This window comes from Corapipo altera, unplaced genomic scaffold (genome assembly GCF_003945725.1).
Source record: "Corapipo altera isolate COAL_440 unplaced genomic scaffold, ASM394572v1 75, whole genome shotgun sequence".
NCBI classification, from domain to species: domain Eukaryota; kingdom Metazoa; phylum Chordata; class Aves; order Passeriformes; family Pipridae; genus Corapipo; species Corapipo altera.
Window position 1 is genome coordinate 13,892,319 of NW_020884887.1, and position 11,149 is coordinate 13,903,467.

The window sequence follows — 11,149 nt, forward strand, 5'->3', positions numbered from 1 at the left end:
TTTGGCATATCTGTGCCAGCCGGCTGCCTCTTCTTGGGCCGTGCGGTGTTTATGCTGCTTTGACTTTCCCAGACTTCGAATTCAACAGCGAAATCCCCCGAGGACGGAATTCTCTCCTTTGGAAAGCTGCAGAGAGCTGTACCGAGTACAAAACTCATCAGGAGTATAATTTTTAATTTAATTCACCCACAGCTATAAGCGAGCAGAGAACTTCGCTCTCAGCCTGTTCCGAGATTCCATGAGGTTTGTCTCGTGGTGAGAGCAAACCCCATCCCCCCTTGGCCGAGCCTGATTTGCAGTCTGAGAGCTTCTGCTCCCTGGTCAGGAGCCAAATCAGAAACCTTGGGCTTTGGCAACATCGGGAAAGGGGATTGAGGATTTGCAGATATGTCCTCCACAGACCACCTTCTGTCATTCTCTGATCCTCCAAACCAAGGAGTATTAATATAAATAAATTAAAAAAACAAATGAACAAACAACAGCAACAAAAAAAACAAACAGGAAAAAAGGGAAATAAAGGAATAAAAGGAAAATAAAGGAATAAAATAAATAAAAGGAAAATAAAGGCAGTGTTGTTTATATGCAGTGAATGTGGTTCTCAGCACTGGAGATGGAGTGATTGAGGGGGAAAGAGGTAAATGTGATGAAGGTACAATCACAAGGTCTCAGTAGACATAGTTTGGAGGCTTCACGCTCTATGTATGTGATATAGGGTTGTCACTGTGTAAATATCTTTCCTACTTAAAGGCCACTTTGCCACAAAGGGCTCAGCACCAGAGTGTGGAGCAAGTGCTGTGACAGCACAACACAGTGCCCTGGACACCTCATGGAACCACAGAGTGGGTCAGGCTGGAAGCGACCAAAGAGGGCCACCTGGTCCCACCTCCCTGCTCCAGCAGGGCCGTCCAAGAGCACATGGCATTGTGTCCAGAAGGTTCTGGAATATCCCCACTGAGAAGACTCCACACCCTCCCAGGGCACCCTGTTCAGTGCTGGGTTCACTGCACAGCAAAGAAGTTCTTCCTCGTGTCCAGGTGGAACCTCCTTGGCATCAGTTCCTGCCCGTTCCTCTTGTGCCATTACCGGGCCCCCCACTCCGAGCAGAACCTGGTCTATCCTCTGCCCTCTCTCTGCAGACACTGACAGATGTTTCCTGCACCCTCACGACGGGGTTTCACTGCACGCGCTGCCGGACGGGTCCCGGCACGGACCATCAGGGGGATTGGGGCCCGCGGGGATCCCGTCCGGGCGCCGATCACTCTCACGGCCCGTCCCGGGACCCCCGCGGCGGCGCCTGAGCGCTCATGGAGGCCCCCTGCCCGCCGCTCACTGCCTGACAAACTCAGCACCCTTCGCTCCGCTCCCCGCCCTCCCCCCGGCTCCTCTCCCCACTCTGCACCCCGCGGGAGGCAGCACGGGCCCGCGTTTTCACCGTTCTGCCGCCCTCGGCGCCGTTCGGAGCTCGGCGGCGGGGCGTTCCGCTCAGGCGTTCGCGGCGGGCAGCCCGTCGGTTGCGAGGCGGCGGGTCCTTGCCCTTCCCCCGCCCGCTATAAAAGGCGCAGCCGCAGTCGGGCCCGAGCGCCGCCGCCACCGCCTCCTCACGGTGCGAACGGAGCTGCCGTCGCCTCCTCCTCAAGGTGAGGCCCGAGCGGGGCCTGGGGTGTGCCCAGGGGAGCGACGGGGGCACTGTGAGGGGGCGGTGGGAGCGGCCTGGCGCGGGCAGAGCCCGTGGGGTCGTTGCGGGGGCCGCGGCGGAGCGTTGGGCGCTCCTGGGCCCTGCGGGGCTGAGCCCGCCCGCGCTCGGAGGGGATGAAGCTCTCGGGGTTCCCGTGTTGGAGCCCTCGGGGGTCGGTGTGGGGAGCGCTACCCACGGGAGCGGCCGGAGGAGCCCCCGGGACCCTCCGGTGTGTCCGGGGCGGCCGCGCCTCGGGGGCGAGTTGGTCACCTGGTTACCGCGCCGGGATCCACCCGGGATGGGGCTGAGCGCGGCGTCCCGGGATTATCCGTGTCGGTGATCGCCGTGGTTCAGGTCGGGCTCTGACCGCCCCCCCGCCTGTTCTGCTGCTGTCGAATAAAGCTTTTAGGACTCTCCTGCTTAGTCACCCAGCGGTGCTGCTGCCCAGGGACCGGCACCTGCCACAGCTCTGCTGCAGCTGCTGAAAATGACTCTTTTAAATATATTTTCCAGGCAACTGAGCTCTGTGGTGTAAAATAACGAAACGTGGGTGAAACCCCGATTTGTTATCAGTGACAAGGCAGTAGATTAACTTCGTTCTCACGGTTTCAGACCCTCAGCAGTAGCTGAAGGGCTTGTTTAGAAGCGGGTTTGGGTGACACGAGGGTCTCGCTGGAAATCCCCGGGCAGCATCTCCCCCCTGGCCGGCTCTGCTGAGCAGGATTATGTAAGCCGGGCTCAGGAGGCTGGGTTTGTTCTGGAGAGCTCCCAGGCAGCCACTGCAAGAACAGATGCATCAAATTTGAAATGTGTGCCTGCAGCACTTTTTCCCGGAGCATCACTCAGGCTCCTAACCCAAGATTTTATTTTATTTATAATCCAGGTTTTATTTCTGTGCACGTGGGTGTATTTATATGTTTGTACCTTTGGAACAATCATGACTGTGCCCCTCCAGAACACCCATCTTAATTAGAAGTAGCACTGTCATATAGGGTTTCACTGCTGTGTAAACATTAACTGGCTGCTCGCTGCCAAATGGAAATTAAAGCAATGAGGGCTCCAGGCTGGTGTGAGCTGCTTAATAACGTGTGTTGGCCGAGCCTCCCTTGGCCTGGCTTTGCAGCAGCTCTGTCAGGCTGAGCCACACTGATGAGCTTTCAAAAAGGGGTAATGCAAGTTTGCTGCAAGTGGCCCAGCTAATTCACTGTTGGTAGCTCAAGTACTGCTGCCAGGAACTGGTGTGCAAGGCTCCTAAGTTTGGTAGGGGAAAAGGACATTGGGAAATTGAGATTGATTTGAAATTCTTTGTTCCTAGAGCTGTTGAATACCTTGCAGGCTGTACAAACACATGCTTCAGTGATCTTGAAGCAGGTAACTCCAGGGAAAAAAAATGAAACCGTTGCAATAGTTTGCTGCTAACAAAGGAGCTTATGACACATCCTGCTAGCTGGTTGAGAATCAGTTTATGGAATTTATACAGGCAGACAGTCGTGTTTGTCCTGTCCTTCAGCTGGTTCCAGTGCAGTGATACCCCCACACTCTGCATGTGCTGGCAAGACTCTTGGCTGCTGTGTCATGTGCTTTACTTCTGGGTTTGAGTTGTTAAACATCCAGAAAGATGTTTTCTTGTAAAATTTGTGTTTCTGCTGATGACATCTTCGAAGCCTGCTGGTTTTTATTGTAGCTATGATCACAGTTTGTTTGAGAAACTTTGTTAAAGTGCATGGTCATGTCAGGTACTAACAAAGTGCTGATCTAACTTCCTGCTTTGCAAGAGCAGCAGTGAGTGCTGAAACCTTCCTCCTAGGGGTGTATTGCTTTTTAATCTCTTGAGAAAACCAAACACTGTTCTGAAGGGAAAGCCTTTGATCCTGAGTAACCTGGTTTGTTTGACTCTGTTTGGAGCAGGGGAGGCTGGATTAGGTTGTCTAGAGTAATTCCTTCCAACCTCAATGTTGTCATTCTGTTCCAGAGGCTATCATTTGAAACTGCTTTTGAGATCTGACATCATTTGAGCAAAGTGAGTAGCAGTTGTTTGGATTTGGAGATAAGTAGTGTTTGGGAAGTGTTGAAAATTAATTCAAGAGAAAATAGCTCCAGTGTTGCACTGTAAAAACCAATAAAAATACAAGCACTATTGACTGTTGAATTCTATGTATTTTATGCTTTCACATTAAGAAAAAAAGCTCTTAAACCAGTGTTAGGCTTTGATCAATCCGTGTTTCTTAATCACGAGGATTAATGAGTTTAGGGCTGTTGATTCAAGCACTGAACAATCCGAGTGTGCTCTAAGTGGCTCCAGGCTCTGCTGTTGAGAAGGAGCAATATGAACACTAAAGGTGATGCACATCTTTGGGTCGGCTAAACTTGTAACATCTGCTGAATGTTGGGTGGAAATAACTGTCAAATTCTCTTGTAGATGCCTTCAATTAAACTGCAGAGTTCAGATGGAGAGATCTTCGAAGTTGATGTTGAGATTGCAAAACAGTCTGTGACCATAAAGACTATGCTGGAAGGTAAGTGTGAGACCCTGGGGGTCACAGTGTGTTCAAGGAGGCCTCTTGAGCAGGAACTGTGACCAGAGGAGACAAACTGGCACTGTGCTGGAAAAGGATTCCCAGCCCTCTGGAGCAGCTTGCTGTGTCCTGACAGAACAGCTGGAACAGTTGCTGCTGTAGCTGAAGCTGTTCTGGGTGGATGTGCTCTTGCAAAAAGCTCTTGTTAAGAGTACTTACAGGGATGCCAGTAAAATATAAGCACCCCACTGCCCTGCCTAGGGTTTTGTGAAAGCTGAGCAAACAGAACGTTAATAATATTAACAACTTCGGTTTATTTAATCACCCAAACCAATCTTAGAATGTAAATATCACTTAAAGGGAGTGGGAGGTCATAAATAATGCAATAAAGAGCTGAAGTGAAACCTATATTGCGAGCTGGTAGAAGCAGTTAAATTATTTGGGATAAATACTTAGTTCTGATCTCCTGCTGACATAAATTTGAAACAAAAGAACTCGTGGCGGGGGAGGGGAAATGTGCCAGATGGCTGAGATACAGAGCAAACTGTGTCTAATCCCTCCAGTGCAAATCCTCATTGTTTACTGGGGTTTTTTTTTCAAGTTTTTTGATGTATTCTTGAATTAACTTAGGAAAAAAATATTTCTGTAGAAGTAGTTAAAACGATGCTCTTGGGTATAAATTTTTGGTTGTGACACCTTAAAAGAACAGTAAAAATAGGGTTGAGATACATCAGGCATTGAAGTCTTTTTCTGTTAATAAGATGCTGTGGAACATGACTGGCAGCAGGAGCAGGAGATGGAATGCATTAGGGAGCACAATTCCTCTCAGTTTTCTCCTGCAGGAGCTGTGTTGCTGCTGGTGTCCAGTGACACTCAGGTGGGGATGGAGGGGGAGATAAACACGGGGAGTGTGTGAGCTGGGCACCATAAACTTGCCTCTGCTAAACTGGGGGAGAACCAGTCTCCCAGTACAGGTGAAATGCATTTTCAGGTTATGTTTTGGGTGCTGCAGCTGAGAGGGGAAGAGCTGAAAGGTTGGGTTGTGTTGGGTGTCAGGGGACCACCAATAAAGTACCAATTTTCTGATAATGGGTGACAGTGCTGGTTTGGAGGTGATGGTGACAAGTTGAGCAGAGTTGACTGAACTTGAGATATTGCTTGAATTATTTCCATGTACCAACAATTTTGGACTGGTCATTTCTTACACTGGATCCCCCACCATGCTCAGAGTCTGCTTTTGAAGTCTCCATTAGCTGGGGACACGAGCAGTACCTTTTAGTGGCAGGGTTTTAGTTCTGAGTTGAGGAAGCTGGTTATTTCAAACAAAAAGTAGTGTTAATGTCCCACTGGTAACAACAACTGACTTGTCTAAATACAGAAAAAATACATGGGTTTTTTTATAATGTTCAAATTTGATCAGTCACAAGTGTTCAAATTTGATCAGTGACAATGGTCATATGGTCTTAAAAATGAAGTTCCTTGGTGATGTAGAATTGGCTCATCTGTGCATGTTGAAGGTCTGTATAGTTCATTACATAACTAATTACAAGATGTCTTTGACAGCCAGGGTGTCATCCAGCTGTTGGCATTTGGATAATAAAAAAGCATATTCTCTAACCAAAGATGGATAATGTGCTATTTGTTCTGCGTATCAAATCCAAATTTTAATTATGTTTTTCTCTCAATTTTTACTTTGATTCTTTAATTATATCAAGAGGGTAGAGTGACAAACTTTATCCAAAACTGTCTGGAGCATGCTGACAAGCTTTTAAAACAAGGAGTGTCAGAAGTGTGCTGTATAAATGCTTTTTTGATGAAAGGGTTTGTGCTCATGTGAACTTTTTCAGCTGGAAAGGATCAGTGCAAGGCTTCAGAGCCAGAGGATGGCATCTCTGTGGCTCCAGTATTTACTGCTCATACAGAGCACAAGGCACTGTCTCTACTTACCACAGTAGATCTGAATTCTTATTTAACAATCACTGGAATGGGAGCTCTCAGTTTGAATTTGTGGATTGACCCCTGTAAGTGGTAAAAATATGTCAATATTTGTCAGATTGCTGAACATTCCCTATTCCCAGAATACTGAACTAGCAAGTTCTGCTCTAACAAGACTGCTTATAGGTGATGGTTTGTTGATGCTCTGTGTGATGAGGCAGCTTTGTTAGCCACTTGCCCTGATCTTGGTATAACCTGGGATGTACAATGCAACCATAGCTCCACAAAGCTTTCTAAAAGCTCCTGACTTCACCATTTGGGGATCCTTTTCTACCAATCATTGAGCCTCAGTGTTGTTAAAACAGTGGGTAACTGGTGAAGCATCCCAGTTCAGTAAATGGTCTTGTCTGCCAATTGCTTAGTCATCTTTCCATTTTTAGATTTGGGAATGGATGATGAAGGTGATGATGACCCAGTCCCTCTTCCAAATGTTAATGCAGCTATCTTAAAAAAGGTAAGATGCTGGAAGTGGTTGTGCTGTATGGCAGTAATGAAATGTGAACTTCATCTTGGGAGTTGGGTATTGTGAACTGTTGGGTAAAAAATGCTTTTCATGTGCTGGCTACAAGGTTAACCAAATCCAGGTGCATGAACATGGGATCTGGGTTGTCTGGGAAGTGGGGTGAGGCTGGCAGGAGTTAATGGCAGAGGACACAAAGGGGTGACCTGGAAGAGCAGCTGGAGGCCAGCCAGGCTTCCTGAAGTGCTGGGGTGGTGCTGGACATGTGTGCACATGGGCATTTCATGGTGTTAAAGCACTGATTTTAACTGCATTCTGTGCACTGAGGTGGCTGTTCATGAGATGCAAGTGTTCAGAGAAAGGATTCAGGACAGGCAGTGGCAGTGCCAGGTGGCAGTGACAGAGCTCAAGGGACACTGTGTGCACTTGGTGGCATTAAATTCACTGCCAGGCCATGGAACTGAGTCACGTGAGAAAAGTGGGGCAGTGTGTGTTTGTCTGAGATGCTTTTTGCTTTGAAATAGGAAGTGCAGTGCCAAAATAAGCACTGGTCTGTTGTGCCTGTTTTGGGGTAAATACAGGGTTGGGAATTCTTTCCTAGAGAACAGACACAAATATCTTCACACTTGTGGAGTCTCTTGGGTTGGTGAAATGGAGCAGGATTTTGCTTGCTGTAGATCCATTCTCCTTTTAATTGTCTGGTGATGAGATTGCATGTTCCCAGGCTTGTGTTGTTTGGTTGTTTTTTAAAGGCAAACATGCCAGGTGAACTTTGTTCTGGGGTGAGCATGACCTGCTGGTAGCTGTTACCACTCTGCACTCTTCCCCTGTGCAGTATCCTGCTTAATAATAATTATGTTTCTGCAAACAGATTGAACACTGCAAAATGAGGTTTAGTTTTCTTGGTACGGTCCTGTGTGTGTTATAACAGGGTGTAATAACTTTACAGCACCAGCAGCTGGCTTTTAAGATTAAGTAATTAATATGCTACTGACTCATTGAGATTCCTGAAGGCTTGTTGTACTCTGGGATTGGGGATCAGTTCTTCTAAAATTAAAATATTGTTGATTTGAGCATGTTCATGCAGGATTCTAACATTAATCTAAAAAAAAAATGTCCATTTCTTCCTAAATGAAGTTAAGTTTTATAGTTGGGGCCTAATGGGAGAATCACTTGGATAAAACTCTAATATAAAAACTCTGATATCAAAAATTAGGTGATTCAGTGGTGCACCCATCACAAGGATGATCCACCTCCTCCTGAGGATGATGAGAACAAAGAAAAAAGAACAGATGACATCCCTGTGTGGGATCAAGAGTTTCTGAAAGTAGACCAAGGAACCCTCTTTGAACTTATCCTGGTGAGTATGTTCGGAAAGTGCAAAGGCTGTGCCTGTGAAGTGATCTCTGTTAGTGCACTTGAGAAACAGCCTTTGTGCTTCTTGAGTAACTTCTTCATTGGGAGGGGGATGTGGGGAGGGGAAGTGGTTCTGGTAACTACTGGCTGGAATGAGGATGTTAGAATGCTTGTCTGTGTAATGCTGGCATTAATTATACTCATCAGTCAGTTTTCTGAATATTGCTGCCTTTTATTCTTGTGGCTCTTGAGTCTGAGCTGAGGCTTTATTTCTAGTAATGGAGTTCTGGAGATCTGCACACAAATTAAAATACAGCTTGGACTTACAAATTTGTACCTTGTATGGTCCTGTGAGCCCACATTACCTGCCTTGGTTAGTTAACAGGACTGCAGCCCTGAAGATCTTGGATGTTTGCAGACTCCTGAAAGCCCTTTGCAGAGGGAGCAGCAGGAGTGTGTACTTTTCATGGTACAAATGACTTTCCCTTTTGTTTGGCAAACAAGTTGTAGGTAGTGTCACTTGAAGGTTGTAGCTAGAAGCTTCTCAAAGTGGAGATGATCTGTTTGCAGTTACAGTGTTCTACAATTGCAGTGTAAGCATGACTCTGGTAGTACATCTGCAGAGGCAGAATATTGATATGGAGGCTTTACATTTGGCAACTCTTCTACAGGCTGCAAATTACTTGGACATCAAAGGTTTGCTTGATGTCACATGCAAGACAGTTGCAAACATGATCAAGGGGAAAACTCCAGAAGAAATTCGCAAGACATTCAATATTAAGAATGACTTCACTGAAGAGGAAGAAGCACAGGTACTGGATCTGGGTTTAATTATAATTGAGCTGGCTTTTTGTGCTGGATTAGTGTGTGGTGCTTCAGAATTTAATTGTTAATAAATGTAAACTAATACATAAAATCCTCATAACTGGGTTGCTACTGGTAGAAAACTTTTTGGTGTCTACTGCACTTGCAGCCCATTGCCTGAAAGGGTCAAAACAGTTGATTTTTCTAGCTCCAACATGTACCTGGTAAGAAAGTGTGTAGGATTGTTTGTGGCAGCCCTAGGGGGCTGTTTGGGAGCTGTACTTGGAGTGCTGGAGATGCACTGCTCTGTGTGACTGGAAAGGTAAGATGTTTGGGTTCTCATCTTTAATGAACTCATTGATCTTAAAACTAGAGCAGCAAACCAACTGCAAAATGGCAGAGCTGGGAAAGAGCAGAATAAGAAGCCTTGGTTAAATACACAGGCAGTGACTGGACACTTGGATTTGTCTTCAGTGCTGTGTCATGAAATGAGCAATTTAGACTTAAACTAATCCACTTGCTTTACTTGGTGGAAAATTTCCCAGTTTTGCTCAAATCTAGGCATAAGTTTCCTGGCTTACATTGATAAAAAGGTCAGTTTGGAAGACTGACTTTCTAATTGCAACCCCTGCATGAAGAGTTAAAGCTGCTCCAAGTTGATGCCTCCTTGCAGGAAATAATCCTGAATGTTTATGGGAATTGACAGCCAACTCTTAGGAGTTCACTGCAACATATTAACATTTAAACTGTTGTTTCAGGTACGTAAAGAGAACCAGTGGTGTGAAGAGAAGTGAAGTATTTGTGCCTGATACTCGAACACTGTAAGGATTGTTCCAAATACTAGTTGCACTGCCCTGTTCATAATTGTTAATATTAGACAAATGCAGCAGCAAATGAAGTTGTGTTAGCAGGATATTGTTCCCTTTGCATGTGTAGTGGTTTTTTGAGTACAAATCTAAATCTTCTGAGTTTTTACTAGCGTAATTGGATGTCTTTTTACTTTGCAAAGAATAAAATTGAATTAAGTGTGGATTCTTTATGGGAAGTAGCACTTAAGGTTATCATTTTCATTACACTTTTAAACTATTCAAGTCCAGTTACAGTGCTGAGGATTGACTCTGTTGTAAATAAAAACATCTATGATTTCTTCCTCAAGAAGAGCAAAACACTTGTATTTACAGGGTATTGATAGTTTCAGAAAGAAAAACAAACTAGAGTGTGTCTTGGGGAACTAGGTAATGTGAAAAAAAGTTACTGGATTTCTTCCAAAAGCATGGTGGAAAAAATTAGCGTTACTTAAAACTGTATGATTTTCAAGATGGTTCTTGTCCTGCATTTAAAAAAAAAAAAAAATTAAATATTTGACCACTTGCTTGTCCTGTTAGTCTTACCTTATAGACTAGTGAAAATGTGATCTAGAACTAAGCAAGCTCCTGACAGCTAAATTTGAATATTTCAGCCATGTCTTGAAGACCTGCCTCTAGCTGGTAGCAAATAAAGTGTGTTGCTTTATGCACAGGATGGGTGTGTTTTTATACATGTTACTGTTAAAAGTGGAACCCAGATTTGACCAAAAATGACTGACATTACCAAAGTTAATATTATTGACCTGTGCATGCCATTAGTGGCTGGTTTTTAGGCAGTTTTAAAGAACCCTTGTGATGTAGCTCTTGAAAACATGGTTTCATGTGTCCACAGGAAATCTTATGCCTCTGTATGTGATACTTCAGCTTGTAGAGACTTAATTATTGCATACAAAGCTAATGAAATATCAAGCTTAACTTCTTTGGACAAAGCCACTTGCAACTAGTTAAACAGTAACTGGTTTTCTGATTTTTATTTTTTTTTTTTTACAGTTCCCTTATAGGGAGTAGGGGATGGTTGTGTGGTAGATCTTTGAGGTGTGCTCTTAGCTTGTATTGCATTCCATTCTCTGTATAAACCTTAGAGTAGAATGAACCTTAATAAACATACTTATCTCACTTTAAATATCGGTGTTTCACTTCTGAATTAATAAAGGGCTTTTAAACTTTCGTTTGCAAATGGTTCTAGTTATTTGGAACTAGACAATCTTGCTGTCACTTCTTTCTGAGTGCACAAATAACAGCACTGAGGCAGTGGGTGACTGGAACAAAGCAGATGTAAAGATTCTGTTAAATGACTAATGCAGGACAGTGGGCAACTTTCAGATGAATTTGGGTGATGGTTAAATATCCAGGTGGATATGTTTTTTGATGCTTACTAACTTTTAGGTAGTCCTTGATGTAACCCTTCTGAAAGCATTAATAACTTTCTCTAAAGCAGCATTCAAACCCAAGCTTTGGATGCAGCTGCTGCTCACAT

The 11,149-nt window shown here is 44.8% G+C and overlaps 1 protein-coding gene across 2 annotated transcripts; it reads left to right on the forward strand.

Moving 5' to 3' along the window:
• Positions 1-1,506: 1,506 nt before the first annotated feature.
• On the forward strand, positions 1,507-10,840 carry SKP1 (S-phase kinase associated protein 1). Of its 2 annotated transcripts, XM_027643251.1 has the most exons (7): positions 1,557-1,637; positions 3,648-3,695; positions 4,095-4,191; positions 6,567-6,640; positions 7,863-8,006; positions 8,674-8,814; positions 9,565-10,840. In XM_027643251.1, exons 3-7 carry the CDS (start codon positions 4,095-4,097, stop codon positions 9,598-9,600), a joined length of 492 nt encoding a protein of 163 aa, XP_027499052.1. In that variant the 5' UTR covers positions 1,557-1,637; positions 3,648-3,695; the 3' UTR covers positions 9,601-10,840. The 2 variants fall into 2 exon arrangements, with proteins under 2 accessions (XP_027499051.1, XP_027499052.1); XM_027643250.1 differs by lacking the exon at positions 3,648-3,695 and having other exon boundaries at positions 1,507-1,637.
• The last annotated feature ends 309 nt before the right edge of the window (positions 10,841-11,149 follow it).